The 18,629-nt window shown below is 37.4% G+C and overlaps 1 protein-coding gene across 6 annotated transcripts in view; it reads left to right on the top strand.

Annotated features, from left to right (window-relative positions):
• Positions 1-18,629, top strand: part of BBS9 (Bardet-Biedl syndrome 9) — a 547,551-nt gene that overhangs the window by 281,489 nt on the left and 247,433 nt on the right. For all 6 annotated transcript variants that reach the window (XM_058445811.1, XM_058445798.1, XM_032758349.2 and 3 more), the window contains 2 exons: positions 12,797-12,969; positions 17,488-17,640. In XM_058445811.1, the coding sequence (XP_058301794.1) occupies positions 12,797-12,969; positions 17,488-17,640 (326 nt within the window). The remainder of the gene's footprint in view (positions 1-12,796; positions 12,970-17,487; positions 17,641-18,629) is intronic.

Raw genomic sequence — 18,629 nt, 5'->3', positions numbered from 1 at the left:
TCATGTCATCTGCAAACAGGGACAATTTGACTTCCTCTTTTCCTAATTGAATGCCCTTTATTTCCTTCTCCTGCCTGATTGCCCTGGCCAGAACTTCCAACACTATGTTGAATGGGAGCGGTGAGAGAGGGCATCCCTGTCTTGTGCCAGTTTTCAGAGGGAGTGCTTCCAGTTTTTGCCCATTCAGTATGATATTGGCTGTAGGTTTGTCATAGGTAGCTCTTATTATTTTGAGATACATCCTATCAGTACCTAATTTATTGAGAATTTTTAGCATGAAGATTGTTGAATTTTGTCAAAGGCCTTTTCTGCATCTATTGAGATGATCATGTGGTTTTTGTCTTTGGTTCTGTTTATATGCTGGATTACATTTATTGATTTGCATATGTTCAACCAGCCTTGCATCCCAGGGATGAAGCCCAGTTGATCATGGTGTATAAGCTTTTTGATGTGCTGCTGGATTCGGTTTGCCATTATTGTACTGAGGATTTTTGCATCAATGTTCATAAAGTATATTGGTCTAAAATTCTCTTTTTTGGTTGTGTCTCTGCCTGGCTTTGGTGTCAGGTTGATGCTGGCCTCATAAAATGAGTTAGGGAGGATTCCCTCTTTTTCTGTCGATTGGAATAGTTTCAGAAGGAATGGTACTAGCTCCTCTTTGTACCTCTGGTAGAATTTGGCTGTGAATCCATCTGGTGCTGGACTTTTTTTGGTTGGTAAGCTATTGATTATTGCCCCAATTTCAGAGCCTGTTATTGGTCTATTCAGAGATTCAACTTCTTCCTGGTTGTACCTTCCTTAATTAAATATATTCTTTTCTCCATTTGTAATAGAGTGTTATGGAAATTGTCTAGGCTTTGATCATCTAAATTTATTTTATTTGGAAACTGAACTGGTTATTTCCACTGAGCTACTGTTGCAAGATACAAAAGAAAAGAGATAAACAAATTGAATGTTCATTCTGACAGCTATTTTGATTACTAATATTTTAAGGGCACATTTTAAAATACAGGTTCTTTTATGTTATATTATAAATGGAAAAATTCATTTCTCCATGCATGATATATAAACTCTGGAAAGTCTCCAGGGGTAGTATTAACCATCTTGGAGTACTAACACTGAGAAAATGTTTAGTAATCAAAATAATACTTTATAAATCTTGGACTCATTGATTCTTTGGATTTTTGGTAATCTAAAAAGAGCAAAAAATATTGTTGTGTTTATAAATTCCAAGACTAATTGCAAATTTCTTTCCTTCTGTTTTTTTTTTTTTTTTTGGATACAGAATCTTTTTTTTTTTTATTATTATACTTTAAGTTTTAGGGTACATGTGCACAATGTGCAGGTTTGTTACATATGTATCCATGTGCCATGTTGTTTTGCTGCACCCATTAACTCGTCATTTAGCATTAGGTATATCTCCTAATGCTATCCCTCCCCCCTCCCCCCACCCCACAACAGTCCCCGGAGTGTGATGTTCCCCTTCCTGTGTCCATGAGTTCTCATTGTTCAGTTCCCACCTATGAGTGAGAACATGCGGTGTTTGGTTTTTTGTTCTTGCGATAGTTTACTGAGAATGATGGTTTCCAGCTTCATCCATGTCCCTACAAAGGACATGAACTCATCATTTTTTATGGCTGCATAGTATTCCATGGTATATATGTGCCACATTTTCTTAATCCAGTCCATCCTTGTTGGACATTTGGGTTGGTTCCAACTCTTTGCTATTGTGAATAGTGCCACAATAAACATATGTGTGCATGTATCTTTATAGCAGCATGATTTATAGTCCTTTGGGTATATACCCAGTAATGGGATGGCTGGGTCAAATGGTATCTCTAGTTCTAGATCCCTGAGGAGTCGCCACACTGACTTCCACAATGGTTGAACTAGTTTACAGTCCCACCAACAGTGTAAAAGTGTTCCTATTTCTCCACATCCTCTCCAGCACCTATTGTTTCCTGACTTTTTAATGATGGCCATTCTAACTGGTGTGCGATAGTATCTCACTGTGGTTTTGATTAGCATTTCTCTGATGGCCAGTGATGATGAACATTTTTTCATGTGTTTTTTGGCTGCATAATTGTCTTCTTTTGAGAAGTGTCTGTTCATGTCCTTCGCCCACTTTTTGATGGGGTTGTTTGTTTTTTTCTTGCAAATTTGTTTGAGTTCATTGTAGATTCTGGATATTAGCCCTTTGTCAGATGAGTAGGTTGCAAAACTTTTCTCCCGTTCTGTAGGTTGCCTGTTTACTCTGATGGTAGTTTCTTTTGCTGTGCAGAAGCTCTTTAGTTTAATTAGATCCCATTTGTCAATTTTGGCTTTTGTTGCCATTGCTTTTGGTGTTTTAGACATGAAGTCCTTGCCCACGCCGTGAAGTCCTTGCCCACGCCATGAAGTCCTTGCCCACGCCCATGAGTGGTATTGCCTAGGTTTTCTTCTAGGGTTTTTATGGTTTTAGGTCTAACATTTAAGTCTTTAATCCATCTTCAATTAATTTTTGTATAAGGTATAAGGAAGGGATCCAGTTTCAGCTTTCTACATATGGCTAGCAGGTTTTCCCAGCACCATTTATTAAATAGGGAATCCTTTTCCCATTTCTTGTTTTTGTCAGGTTAGTCAAAGATCAGATAGTTGTAGATACGCGGCATTATTTCTGAGGGCTCTGTTCTGTTCCATTGATCTATGTCTCTGTTGTGGCACCAGTACCATGCTGTTTTGGTTACTGTAGCCTTGTAGTATAGTTTGAAGTCAGGTAACATGATGCCTCCAGCTTTGTTCTTTTGGTTTAGGATTGACTTGGTGATGCGGGCTCTTTTTTGGTTCCATATGAACTTTAAAGTAGTTTTTTCCAATTCTGTGAAAAAAGTCATTGGTAGCTTGATGTGGATGGCATTGAATCTATAAATTACCTTGGGCAGTATGGCCATTTTCACGATACTGATTCTTTCAACCCATGAGCGTGGAATGTTCTTCCATTTGTTTGTATCCTCTTTTATTTCATTGAGCAGTGGTTTGTAGTTCTCCTTGAAGAGGTCCTTCACATCCCTTGTAAGTTGGATTCCTAGGTATTTTATTCTCTTTGAAGCAGTTGTGAATGAGATTTCCCTCATGATTTGGCTCTCTGTTTGTCTGTGATTGGTGTACAAGAATGCTTGTGATTTTTGTACATTGATTTGTATCCTGAGACTTTGCTGAAGTTGCTTATCAGCTTAAGGAGATTTTGGGCTGAGACAGTGGGGTTTTCTAGATATACAATCATGTCATCTGCAAACAGGGACAATTTGACTTCCTCTTTTCCTAATCAAATACCCTTTATTTCCTTCTCCTGCCTGATTGCCCTGGCCAGAACTTCCAGCACTATGTTGAATGGGAGTGGTGAGAGAGGGCATCCCTGTCTTGTGCCAGTTTTCAAAGGGAATGCTTCCAGTTTTTGCCCATTCAGTATGATATTGGCTGTGGGGTTGTCATAGATAGCTCTTATTATTTTGAGATACATCCCATCAATACCTAATTTATTGAGAGTTTTTAGCATGAAAGATTGTTGAATTTTGTCAAAGGCCTTTTCTGCATCTATTGAGATAATCATGTGGTTTTTGTCTTTGGTTCTGTTTATATGCTGGATTACATTTATTGATTTGTGTATGTTGAACCAGCCTTGCATCCCAGGGATGAAGCCCACTTGATCATGGTGTATAAGCTTTTTGATGTGCTGCTGGATTCGGTTTGCCAGTATTGTATTGAGGATTTTTGCATCAATGTTCATCAAGGATATTGGTCTGAAATTCTCTTTTTTGGTTATGTCTCTGCCAGGCTTTGGTATCAGGACGATGCTGGCCTCATAAAATGTGTTAGGGAGGATTCCCTCTTTTTCTATCGATTGGAATAGTTTCAGAAGGAATGGTACCAGTTCCTCCTTGTACCTCTGGTATAATTCGGCTGTGAATCCATCAGGTTCTGGACTCTTTTTGGTTGGTAAGCTATTGATTATTGCCCCAATTTCAGAGCCTGTTATTGGTCTATTCAGAGATTCAACTTCTTCCTTGTTTAGTCTTGGGAGGGTGTATTTGTCAAGGAATTTATCCATTTCTTCTAGATTTTCTAGTTTATTTGCATAGAGGTGTTTGTAGTATTCTCTGATGGTAGATTGTATTTCTGAGGGATTCGGTGGTGAGAACTCTCCACCCCAAATCAACAGAATATACATTTTTTTCAGCACCACACCACACCTTTTCCAAAATTGACCACATAGTTGGAAGTAGAGCTCTCCTCAGCAAATGTAAAACAACAGAAATGATAACAAACTGTCTCTCAGACCACAGTGCATTCAAACTAGAACTCAGGATTAAGAAACTCACTCAAAACTGCTCAACTACATGGAAGCTGAACAACCTGCTCCTGAATGACTATTGGGTACATAATGAAATGAAGGCAGAAATAAAGATGTTCTTTGAAACCAACGAGAACAAAGACACAACACACCAGAATCTCTGGTACACATTCAAAGCAGTGTGTAGACGGAAATTTATAGCACTAAATGCCTACAAGCGAAAGCAGGAAAGATCTAAAATTGACACCCTAACATCCCAATTAAAAGAACTAGAAAAGCAAGAGCAAACACATTCAAAGGCTAGCAGAAGGCTAGAAATAACTAAAATCAGAGCAGAACTGAAGGAAATAGAGACACAAAAATCCCTTCAAAAAATTGATGAATCCAGGAGCTGGTTTTTTGAAAAGATCAACAAAATTGATAGACCGCTAGCAAGACTAATAAAGAGGAAAAGAGAGAAGAATCAAATGGATACAGAATCTTACTCTGTCACCCAGGCTGGAGTGCAGTCACAATCTTGGCTTAGTGCAGCCTCTGCCTCTCAGTTCAGCTGATTCTCGTGCCTCTGCCTCCTGAGTAGCTGGGACTTACAGGTGTGCGCTACGACACCCAGCTAATTTTTTGTATTTTTGTAAAGATGGGATTTCACCATGTTACCCAGGCTGGTCTCGAACTCCTGAGCTCAGACACTCTGCCTTCCTCAGCGTCCCAAAGTGCTGGGATTACAGGTGTGAGCCACTGTGCCCGTACTAATCGTACATTTTTTATTCCAGAAAAATTGTTTTTTATTTTTCTTCTGTGTATGTTGATGAAAAAATAACAAAGAAACAGAAACTACAAATTTAAAGTTACTGAAAATATCACACCTTTTTAAATGTTTATTATGAGTTTTACATTAAAAAAACTTTTAGGTTCAGGGGTACATGTGCAGGTTTGTTATATAAGTAAACTTGTGTAATGAGGGTTTGCTGTGCAGATTACTTTTCTCACCCAGGTACTAAGCATAGTACGTGATAATTTTTTTTCCCTGATTTTCTCCTTCCTCCCACCCTCCACCCTGAGGTAGGCCCCAGTGTCTCTTGTTTCTCTGCTTGTATCCATGTGTTCTCATTATTTAGCTCCTACTTATAAGTGAGAATATGCAGTATTTGTTTTTTTGTTGTTATTGTTCCTGCATTAGTTTGTTAGGAATATTGGCCACCAGCTTCATCCATGTTTCTGCAAAGGACTTGATCATGTTCTTTATTATGGCTGCACAGTATTCTATTATGTATCCCTACCACATTTCCATTATGCAGTCTATTGTCAATGGACCTTTAGGTTGATTCTTTGTCTTTGCTTTTGTGAATGGTGCTACAATGAACATATGTGTGCATGTATCTTTATGGTAGAATGATTTATATTCCTTTTGGTATATACCCAGTAATGGGACTGCTGGGTCGAATGGCAGTTATGTTTTAGTTTTTTGAGGAATTGCTACACTGCTTTCCACAAGGGTTGAACTTAATTTACACCCCCACCAGCAGTGTATAAGCATTCTTTCTTCTCTGCAATCTTGCTACCCTCTGTTATTTTGTCTTATTTTTAATATTAACATTTCTGACTGGTGTGACATGGTATCTCATTTTGGCTGTGATTTGAATTTCTCTAATGATTAGTGATATTGAGTATTATTTCATATGCTTGTTGGCCATATGTATGTCTTCTTTTGAAAAGTGTCTGTTCATATCCTTTTCTCACTTTTTAATGGGGTTGCTTTTTTTTCTGGTAAATTTGTTTAAGTTCCTTATAGATTCTGGATATTAGACCTTTTTCCAGTGCATAGTTTACAAATATTTTCTCTTATTTTGTAGGTCATCTGTGTACTCTGTTGATAGTTTCTTTTGCTGTGCAGAAGCTCTTTAGTTTATCGGATCCCATTTGTCAATATTTGCTTTTGTTGCAATTGCTTTTCGTGTCTTTGTCATGAAATCTTTACCAATTCCTATGCCCAGAATGGTATTTTTTAGGTTGTCTTCCAGGGTTTTTATAGATCTGCGTTTTACATTTAAGTCTTTAACCCATCTTGAGTTGATTTTTGTATGTGGTGTAAGGAAGGGGTCCAGCTTCAATCTTTTGCATATTGCTAGCCAGTTATTCCAGCAGCATTTGCATGTTTTTGTCAGCTTTGTTGAAAATTAGATGGTTGAAGGTGTTCAGCATTATTTCTGGCTCTCTCTTCTGTTCTGTTGGTCAATTTGTCTGGTTTTATACCAGTATCATGCTGTTTTGTTTACTGTAGCCCTGTAGTATAGTCTGAAGTAGGGCAATGTGATGCTTCCAATTTTGTTCATTTTGCCTAGGATTACCTTGGCTATTTGTTATATTTTTTTGTTCCATGCGGATTTTAAAATAATTTTTTCTAGCTCTTGAAGACTGTCATTGGTAGTTTAATTGGAATAGTATTGAATCTGTAAACTGCTTTGGGTAGTATGGCCATTTCGATGATATTAATTCTTCCTGTCCATGAGCACAGAATGTTTTTCCATTTGTTTGTGTCATCTCTGATTTATCTGAGTAGTGTTTTTGTAGATTCTTATTGTAGAGATCTTCCCCCCTTGTTAATTATATTTCTAGATATTTTATTCTTTTTATGGTAATTATGAATGGGATTGTGTTCCTGATTCGGCTCTTGGCTTTATGTACAAAATCATTAGGAATGTGATGTGTAGACTCAAATTGATAGTTTAGATCCCACCTCTAGCTTAAAATTCTTCTGAATGACTTTGGAAAAATTACATAACCATTAAACAATTTATTAAGTGGCCATAAAATAGTACTGTAGTATTATGTATGAATCAAATGAAATAACCCCTAAAAAGCACATAATAATTTCCTGATGCATTGTAAGTGCTAGGTAAATTTTGGCTGCTTGTATTATTTTCATCCTTATTACCATTAGTACTATCACTGATGTCACCTTCTCAATGTGGCCTTTCCCAACCATAGCATCTCAAGAAAGGCCACCCATTTGTCTTTATCACAGCACCTTTGTTTCTGCATCGTAGTATTTTCATAGGTTCTGTTTCATATGTTATTCACTTGTTTATTTTCTGCCCTTCTCACTAGAATGAGGACTAGGATCATGTATGTGTTGTTCACTATTGTCTCCCTAGCACTTATCACTCAGCAATATTTTTTGAATAAATGAATAGATGCAATGTTACCTTGTGTCTTATTTTAACTACAAACAAGGATTGTCTTCCATTACCTCTCTTTTATAAAGAGAATTTCATCCCTTTGATTTGTCTCTCTCCTTTGAACCTACTGCATGTGATGTTTCTCTGTTACTTTATCTTTAGAGAGGGAAGTCTTTGCCCAATATGGGGGATTGAGATGGGCCTTTCGGAGAGCTGATAGGCCCCTGTTGAGGTAATCCAAATTTTTATAAAAGGAGAAGAGAAAAAGCTTAGACTTCTTCACATTTCATTTTGTCAGAGATTTTTTTGTTTGTCAGGTCAGTAAAAGGAAGGAGCTCCATAGGCAGCTGAGGCAGAGTTTGGGGCATTGCTGCCTTTCTTGTTCAGCCCACAGCATCCCACATTTTCTTTCATACAACACACATGCCCAGTGTAAGCTGTGAGTGAAGACTCAGCCTAGCAGTTTCACTGAGGTATTGGAGTAGGTCCTAATTGGGTTTGTCTTTCCTCATTAAGAACTCAGCTCTGGCCAGCTGAGCTTGGGCATACTATTGGTGTTCTACTGAGAATCATGTCCATGTTTTTTTCCCCAGTGATAAATTCTGATCAATTTTCACACTAACTTGTGGTGGATAGGCTTGCCTGGACATACCTGAACATGCTTTGTTTCCAGATGTTTTTGCAATACCTACATGGATGATTTAACAGAAGCTGGTATAATGTCTTGTTATAGTGCAGCATAAAAACTGCTTACTCTACTTCAGACGTGCTACGTTCCTCCTCTGTGTTCTATAAACACATTTCTGCCTCAGTGCCTTTGTCCTTACAGTTCTTTTGGCTTGCAATGCTTTTCCCATAGATTTCCCCATGGCTTGCTCCTTTACTTCATTCAGGTACCTTGAATTATATATGTGTTTTTTTACTTCTGCGGCCAGATGATACAGTTCTTTTATACATGTCATAATAATCCTGGTTGTTTATGTTTATCTTTTTTAAGATTTGTAATACATTTTCACTGAAAATTTATAGTTGAATGGAATAAATTCCTCTCTACAGCTCTATTTTATTTCATATATAAGGAATTTTATTCTTTATGTATATTTAGGCTAACCCCAAGTTTTTTCTATCTGCATGTGGAAGCTTATTCAGAATCCTTCTAGAAACTGAATGAATTGAATTTTCTTTGAAAAATTAGCACTGTGAAATTTCTGTAAAAATTTACAGCTATATTTGAAATGACAGTAAATTCTATGCTAAAGAAAACATACTTTATTAAAGATAGTTGTTTTGTATCTGCTATGTCAAAGTTACTTGATTAGCTGGGTGCTGTGTAGGTCCAAAGAAATTTATGATATCTCTGCCCTTTATTTTACAATAAATTGTGGAAAATAATGAAAACAATAATGACAATAAGTAACATTTATTGAGTGCTTAATATGTCAAGCATTGTTTTAAGTATTTTATTTTAAGGTACGTATACATGAAAGGAAATGAGCATATTAAAGCAGAAATCTCAGAATCTGGGAGTTGTAATGGATCCTGTTCAACCTTACGAACCTGGTGGAAGCTCTTTAATGCTTTTGCAGGTATTCCTACAGGATCTCCATAGGAATTCACAAGAAGGGCTCTGAGCTCCTGAAGGAGAAGCTGCACAAAGCTCACAAGGAGCTGCAGCTGAAGGATGAAGACTGTGAGCAGCTGTTCCTAGTGCAGGAGCAGCCACACAGGAGCTTGGAGCTGATGGCCAGCCAGTTTGAGGAAGCCCACAAGATGGTGTGGGAAGCCAACATACAGTAGGCAGTGTCAGAAAAGCAGCTGAATGTGGAGGCATGGGGAAAGATAGGCATGCTGCAGGCAGAGGTGACAGCTTGAAGACACTGGTCATCATGTCCACACCAGCCTCTCCCAACTAGAAGCTCCACCTGCACCTGCTGAGCCCCACTAAGGATGGGCCCTGCAAGGCCCACTGTCAACATAAGAGCATCAGCAGTGCCCTCTCCTTGGCCTTGTGCCCCACTGTGAGACATGCCCTCACCTTGGACAAGGAGGTGGATGTGACATTATTGGCAGAGTTCCAAGCCTGGAAGGAATTACCTACCCTGGACAAGACCTGTTCCTTGCTGCAAAGGGTCTAGTGGGAGGATATGGATCCCTGCCTGGACTTCACAGTGCAGAATCTCTTGCCACAGGTGTAGGCCTCTGTGGGGGACAACACACTCACCATCAAGACTGTGGCTTTGCAGAAGCTGCCTGTAGTGAGGGTAACTGTGGTCAATTGTGGCAGTGCCAATAGATGTGTCTTGAGCAATTTGGCCTATACCTGCCACCACCACCACATCTGGCTTTGTGACTTTGAGAGCCACTACCACATCTCACTGTCTTCTCAGGCCAGGATCACTGTAGTGTGCAACTTTTTCATCTATATCTGCTACATCCACAAGGCCTAGTGCAACAGGATTTGAAGCCAGTGTTCTGGGAGATCACAAAGCTGTGAAAAGAGATACAGCTGGCCAAACTGAGCTCCCGCTAGAAGCCTAGGGTGTTACCTGGGCCTGGATGTGGGCTTCTCAGGATGGGCAGACACACATAAAAATAAGGATCCTGGTACAGGATCTGAGACAGGTCTGTACCTCATGAAATGGCCTTTCTTTCACACTGAGTTCTGCAACTCACAGGTGGACTTTCAAGAAAATACCAAAGATCAGGGAGTTCAGAGCCTGAAAACACTTTTAATGGCAGCTTTTCCTGAGGCAGCCATGAACATCTATCATTGTTAATATAATTCTTATCATGAATTGTGCCCTTTGCATCTCTAGCTGTTGTCTAATTCTTCTGTTATGTGATAGGCCTTCCTATACTTGAAAATGGTAGTATATCTTCTTGGGGGGAAGTCCTGGCACCTCTTTGGCAAGGTCAGCCCTAATGATTGGTCCTGAATCAGTGACGCCAGAAGAGTGATGGCAGAAGCGGTGTTCAGTCTTCTGCTATCAGTCTCTCTTTCCAAGTCTCCTGGGAGCTCCTTGAGGGCAGAAGCTCTTCTTCCCTTATTCCTAACTTTATCCCCAGTGTCTTGCACTGAGTTACATAAATGAATGAAAGTAAATAAATACAGTCTAGAGTTAATATGTTGGATCTCAAGCTTAGTGTGGATAAGACTAGATTTAAAAGGTTCTTATATGGTACTTCATCATCATTATTCTCCCATCTACCTCTCTACCCCTGCCCCGCCACAACTGTACTGTCTCTAAAGCATTAAAACTTCAGTGTCATTTATTTAAAAAAGTAAATATTCGGTGGCATTTATTTTAAAAAGTATTATCTTTGATTGAGGAAAACACCTAATCAGCATTATGGGCAGAACTCAGCATCCAGAATAAGACTGGGGTGAAGGGAGGGGTGGTGAAGCTTCAAGGGGAATGGGGTATGACTTCAGCAGCAAAGACCAGTGTGTTTGCATGGATTGTGACAGGCATACCCAGTATATTTTGTTCTTTATCATTGTAAAAGGGAATGACTATGGATGGGAGGACATAGATTATTGAATTCTGGATGGAGATGACAAATTGAAGTCCTAATAACCAATCTGAAGAAGTAATTGCATTTATAAAATTTACCACAATACCATGGGGAACATAAAGAAATATTTTATATGTCCATGTATCATGCTACTCTAGCTAGATCTTAGATTCCCTAAGCAAGAAGACTGAGTTCATGTTTGTACTCCCAGTGTGTCTCTTTATGACATCTGCATAATAGATGGTCAGTAAGTGGTGAGTTAAATGGAATAGAGGACTTAGTCCTAGATCTCAAAAAAGTGTATAATTCCTGACCCAGTGCGGTGGCTCACACCTGTAATCTCAGTACTTTGGGAGGCCGAGGCGGGCAGACCACGAGGTCAGGAGTTTGAGACCAGCCTGACCAACACGGTGAAACCCCATCTCTACTAAAAATACAAAAATTAGCTGTGTGTCATCGTGGGTACTTATAATCCCAGCTGCTTGGGAGGCTGAGGCATGAGAATCACTTGAACCGGGGAGGCGGAGGTTGCCACTGCACTCCAGCCTGGGTGACACAGTGAGACCCTGTCTCAAAAAAAAAAAAAGTGTATAAATTCCTTTAAAGGGAGCAAATGTAATAATCTTGGAAGTTATATAAGAATGCATGGTTTTACGTAGAAATGCCTAGTGAACTGTAGACATAGTAAGTCTCTGTATAAATTTGGGAAGATACAATGTTATGAGGCAGTTAAGATTAATATCTAGTGTTCCAGTGCCTGCTCTGTTACTAACTGGCTAGTAACACTATTTCTGTCATAGGGCTGTTAGGGTTTAAATGAGAAAGTGAATGTAAAGTGCTTAAAATGTGGCTGGCGCAGATTGAGCTCCCATGGATATCAGAGAAATCAAGATTGGAGTAGATTAGATTAAAGCCAGGTCCTGAGGAAGAAGTACGATTTAGGCAGAAGGATATGAACTATTAATTCTAGCACTCGCATTTAAAAGCTTTTGATCCTTGGCAAGTCTCTGAAACTCTCTGTGCTTTGTTTTCCTTTGTATAAAAAAGGGGCTATTGTAATCACAGTTCTTGGTACATAGTTTGTGCCCAACAATTAATAGTTTTTCTTATCATAGGTGTTATTACCACCTCTCTTATCATCATTGTCACCATTGTTGTTGTCATTTTCAGGGTAGAGAATAGCTAGAAATTGGTCATCTTGGAGTAGTGGAGCTGAGGTCTCAGGGAATAAAGGGAAACAAGATTTATATTTAGAAAAGGGTCTGACTGCAAAATGTCTCTTCAAATTAAATAACTATTAGAAAAATAGAAAAATTTGATCATGATTACAGTGAATTTTGCTGATTACAGTATCCAGGATATTGAATTTTCTATAGAATAAATTTTACTTCAGTATTTTGAAATGATACTAATGATAACAAATTGTATTCTTGCAATGGCTCTTTTCTTTTTAAATACAGGCCTTTTTAAAGGACCCAAATTTGGGTGTTTTTATTGTACTGAAACCTATTATAAGATATATAACAAAAAGGACCATACTTTACAGTTTGCCACTGTGACGACCTACCTTTGGAATTAGATTTGAAAGTGTTAAGTGGTTGATGCAGGGAGCAATGAAACAGTGAAAATATTTTTATAAATCCAGTGTAATCATATCTTTGTTACAAAAATGAAATCTTTGAACTTTTAAAGTCAGAGTTAGTGATAGTTGATGTAGCTTTATCTAGTAATTCTGTGTTACTAAGCATTTTTCCTTAATTTTTTCTCTCAGAACGATATCGCATTCAGAGTGAACAATTTGAAGATATTTGGCTCATAACCGATGAACTTATTCTTCGCCTTCAAGAATATTTTGAAAAACAGGGAGTCAAAGATTTTGCATGTTCTTTTTCTGGATCTATACCCCTTCAAGAATATTTTGAGTTGATTGATCATCATTTTGAGGTGTGTATGATCATAACCCACATCATCTATAATCCTTAAATACATGAAAGAGAAATAGATGCTATAGAAAAATTCTGTATACATGCCATTAGGCTATGTGCTTCTGATTGTTTTTATGTGGATGGTGGATTTCATGAATCCATTCCTGCCCACTTGCCCAGTTTGTGATCAATTACAGACATTTACAGAGTGGCTGCCTGGAGCTAACCATGTCGTCTGGCCCTGGAACAGAGCTGATTTAATTCTCCCACATGGAGACTTAACCCTTGACCCCAATAACCCAGTGTTAAAACTATTTGAGCTTATCAGAGGCCATTTGGCTAACTAATTCTAGCAGGCCATAAATGAGGTGTGATTATAAAGTAAAGTGGTTTTTCTTTTTCTTTTTTAACAAGCGTACCAGAACTTCTGCATCTGAATGAGGGTTAACACTTAAAATATTCCCCGGTATCTGGCACAGTGGGTGCTTAGTAAATGCTGAATGATTACATATATGAATAAATGAGATCTAACAGTAACTTTGTTGCTCTGAATATTTTGCATTTCTTCTTTGGAAGTGCCTTCAGAGCCTATGTTAGATTCTCTTGAATATCTCAATGGTGACATGTCTTCATCTTTTGAAGATTGATTTGATGTTTAGGACTAGCCAAATATTTGTTTTGTGAGTGGATTTGACAGTGACAGTCATAGTTTTTTTTAAAAGTCCCATGTATTCAAGTCGTCAGGCTCCACTTATATAGCCTATAAACAGACTCTACAGACAATACAAAAGGGGAATTTTGAGAGAATTTTGAACATTATCCAAGTAAGCATTGGTTCTTAGGGGGACTACATTTCAGTTTAGGAGTGCGTTTGTGCGTGTGTGTGTGTGTGTGGGTGAGAGAGAGAGAATTACCAGTCATTTAATTTTTCAGTCAACCATTGAACATTCTAAGAGCATTGACTTTCAGCTGTGAAGACTTCTTTAATGTTGTGTGAACATAAAAAGAAAATTTCAGGTGTATACAATCGAATTATGAATAATTATGTCATAATTCCTCATCTATGATGAGGATCTGTGATGACAATATTTTCTAGGAATGCATGCCTGTGGTCAAATTGTAGCACCAAAATTGACACAGTCTGTAAGAGTATGTTTAGGTATTGTATGGAATGAGAATCTTTGCAATTCTTTGGGATATATTTTAAGAAATTCTTGCTTCACTGTTGGAAACTTAAGTGTAGTGATTTCTGAAAGGGTCCACGGAAAGACTATACCAATTATATATTTGTAATATTTGAAATAGAGAATACTAGATACTATTGATTAATAAGTTTGACATATAATTTTCCCTTTATACTTTCTGGCTAGTAAGTAACTCCCTGGAGCTTCTGCATCAGGGGTGTGTCTTTTCTGAGGAGCGACTTAGAGAATATGGTGAACGACAAGCACTTTCATTTGTTACACACATAAATTAAGGGGGGCATGGTTATGCTTTCTTTGTTCTCTGTCTCCTTTCTCTGCTTTCAGCCATTAGTAAGATTTTAAACTTTGAATGCAGATGGGTTTTGGAATCCAAGTGTGCCTTGGAGTGTAAACTTCATGAAGGCAGAAATTTTTGTCTGTATTATTCATTGCTTTAATTTCTAGTGCCTGGACCAGGGTTTGGCTCTGGGATCAATAAATATTTGTTAAGCATTGAAATTCTGACGTGAAAACATTTCAATCACTGCTGCTTGGTTACACATTCAAAGGAATGATAACCTGGTTGATAGTCTGAGTATTGAGAATATCTTTTTAATTTTTTGGTGTATCAAGAATTTAGGAAATAAATTATTATAGCAGTAAATTATACAATTAAAAGAATGAGTTATTGATAGGTTAATGTCCTTTTAAAAACTTTATTTAAAAATATTTTTATGGCCGGGTGCGGTGGCTCACGCTTGTAATCCCAGCACTTTGGGAGGCCGAGGCAGGCGGATCACGAGGTCAGGAGATCGAGACCACAGTGAAACCCCGTCTCTACTAAAAAAATACAAAAAAATTAGCCGGGCGTGGTGGTGGGTGCCTGTAGTCCCAGCTACTCGGAGAGGCTGAGGCAGGAGAATGGCATGAACCCGGGAGGCGGAGCTTGCAGTGAGCCGAAATCGCGCCACTGCACTCCAGCCTGGGCGACAGAGCGAGACTCCGTCTCAAAAAAAAAAAATATATATATATATATTTTTTTATTACAGGAAATAAATTATTATAGCAGTAAATAATAGAAGAATGAATTATTGATAATTAGGTTAATGTCCTTTTAAAACTTTATTTTAAAATACTTTTATTATAGGAAATAAATTATTATAGCAGTAAATTATACAATTAGAAGAATGAATCATTGATAATTAGGTTAATGTTCTTTTAAAAACTTTATTTAAAAAATTTTTATTACTTAATTTTTGGTATTTTTTTGCTCAAGGGAATATTCTTTGATTTAGTTAGCTACCGAGTGCTTCTAAAGAGAACACTTGGACACAGGAAGGGGAACATCACACACCGGGGCCTGCTGTGGGGTGGGAGGAGCGGGGAGGGATAGCATTAGGAGATATATCTAATGTAAATGACGAGTTAATGGGTGCAGCACACCAACATGACACATGTACACATATGTAACAAACCTGCACGTTGTGCACATGTACCCTAGAACTTAAAGTATAATAATAATAAAAAAGAAAATGTCTCTCAAAATTGAAGGGCAAATAAAGACAAAATACATGAATACACTTAAAAAAAAGTTAAAATTTCAAGTTACTTTTATTTCATATGTAATTGTAGAATGCATGCCTGAAAGGGTAAGGAATTTGGTTTGTTACTAGAAATGTAGACTACAATATGTTTGACTTCTGAGCGTTTTGAATATGATATTTATTTCAGCTAGTTTATTACTCGTTTTGTAAAGTTGAATTAGTGATTCACATGACCTAATCTTATGAAGTGTCCCTTTTACTCTGTGACTTTGACTAGCTTTCTTTTATTTTTTATTTATTTATTCATTTTTTTATTTGTTTGTTTATTTATTTATTTTGAGACAGGGTCTCGCTCTGTGGCCCAGGCTAGTGTGCAGTGGCGCTATCTCGGCTCACTGCAAGCTCGGCCTCCCAGGTTCATGCCATTCTCCTGCCTCAGCCTCCCGAGTAGCTGGGACTACAGGCACCTGCCACCACGCCTGGCTAATTTTTTGTATTTTTTTTTTTTAGTAGAGATGGGGTTTCACCGTGTTAGCCAGGATGGTCTCGATCACCTGACCTCGCGATCTGCCCGCCTCAGCCTCCCAAAGTGCTGGGATTATAGGTGTGAGCCACCATGCCCAGCTGCTTTCTTTTATTTTAACAATATTAATTTAAATAAGATAGGTTACAGTGAAGAGAGTCATTTAGGATTCTAATTCCCCAGCCACTCAGTCTCTTCTTTGGAGGCAGTGTTTGGTGTCCGGTTTCTTGTATATCTTTCTACAAATATCCTATGCAGTCACAACTATGTTAATATATAGGTTTCTTTTTTTTAAATAAAAAATAATGGTAGCACATTATACATACTATTTTGTATCGTTTTATTTATCATATTTGCACAGTGTTGCATAGTAGTCTTGCAGAATAGTCTTCCTTCTTTAACCAGTTCCCCTATTGATGGGAATTTTGATTATTAATAATGTCTTACTATGAAAACAATAGATCAGACAATTTTGTAATGGGTATCCTGATATATACATTACTTTCGGCAAGCATACCTCTAGGATACGTTTCTAGAAGTGGGATTGTTAGGTCAAAGGCTATATGTTTAAGAGGTATTTGTATTAACTTTTATGTAAAGATTTGCCCATTTTTCTATTGGATTGTTGCTGATTTCCTACTGATTTCTGTTGGGTTGTGGTCTTTTTCTCATTGATTTGTAGATGCTTTCTAGATATGGGCATGACTTTGTCTCTGTAGTTATTGCTGTTATTTTTTGCAGTTTGCTATTTGTCCTATTTTCTTTATAATTTTTTAAAATCATGTGGAATTAAATGTTTTTTTTTTTTTTTTAGTTAGTAATTTATCAGGGGTGTGTTTGTGTGTTTGTGTGTGGGTGTGGCTTTTAGCTTTTGACTTACACTAATAAAGGCCTTTCCTATACCAAGATCATTTTAAAAATTCTGATTTTTCTAGTGCTTTTATTGTGTCTAAACTTTTAATCTCTGCGTTGATTTTGCTGTAAAGAGAAAAGATTTGTATTTTTTCCCATGTAACCAATTATTGAAAAACAGTTATTAAATGATCTGTTTTTCCTCCAGTGATACTGGTTAACTTTTACAAATTTTCCATTTGATCTGTTCCACTGTATTATCTGTGAATTAGTGATTCATGTACCAAATACCACATTGTTTTAATTCCCTTAACTCTGTAATACATTTAAATTTCTTCATTACTCTTTTACTTTTATTTTCATTGTGTGTATTTTTTCTTTAAAGATGTTTTTTGTGTCCATTTAATCTCAATTTAAGAAATTATTCATTGCAGCTACGGATAAATGGTGAAAAATTAGAAGAACTCTTATCTGAGAGAGCTGTACAATTTCGGGCCATTCAACGCCGGCTATTAGCAAGATTCAAAGATAAAACTCCTGCCCCTCTTCAACACCTGGACACCTTGTTAGATGGAACCTACAAGCAGGTCAGTATAATATCAGTAACAGTTGTCTATTACTGGCTATACTTTTTTTGTCACCCTAGAGTCATGTCCCAGAATATCCAAGATAAGGTACTCATTTCCAGTGCTTTAAGGAATAGTGAACAGTGCACAAGCTTTAGAGTCAGAAAAACCTAGGTTCAGAGTCAAACTCTGCTGCTTTCTAATTGTGTGACCTTGGGTAATTTACATGAGCTCCCTCAGTTTCCACATATTACCTCCCAGAGTTGTGAGGATTTTTAATCTTTTATGTAAAGCAACAAGAACAATGCCAGGCACGTAATATGTGCTTGATAAATAGTAGCTATTATGATTAGTATTATGAGACAATTCTTGGTGCATTCCATAATTATTACCATAATTCTCCAATTATCTTACAAAGCAACTGGCTCATACTTCTAGTATTATGTCAGTTGATATTTTGAGATGGAATTCTTAAGCAGCATAGTTCAAAAAGTTCTAGTTCAAAACATATTTTTTCTTCTTCTTGATCACCTTCCATCCATAGTTTATCATTTGCATGGCTGGGTGATCTGGCTGTCACTCTTAAGGCACTGTCTCTCCAAAAACTATTCAAAACATCTCTCACTTAAAAATTATTTTTTAAATTTTAAAATAATTTAAAAAAATCATGAGAAGGCCTCTACCAGTTCTACTATAATGTCTTTGAATGATTATAATGAAGACCTTGAATGACTATATTGTGTATTCCTATATTTCTTCACAATGTTACTCTCCTGTTTCAAAGTCAGTGTTGCTGGTATGAATATTCTGTTGATTTTTTGAATTGAGTTTTTAAATTGAGATAATTCTATCTTTCTGTGCAGTTGTAACAAATAATGCAGAGAGATCTCATGTCTCCTTTAACTGCTTTCTTCATAATATCATAAGCAGTATAATGATATTAATAAAATCCACAGGTCTTGTTCTGACTTGCTTGTACTCACTTATGTGGGTGTGTGTATTAAGTTGTA

This window comes from Hylobates moloch, unplaced genomic scaffold (genome assembly GCF_009828535.3).
Source record: "Hylobates moloch isolate HMO894 unplaced genomic scaffold, HMol_V3 SCAFFOLD_1, whole genome shotgun sequence".
Taxonomy (NCBI): Eukaryota; Metazoa; Chordata; class Mammalia; order Primates; family Hylobatidae; genus Hylobates; species Hylobates moloch.
This window is presented reverse-complemented; position numbering and strand designations above follow the sequence as displayed.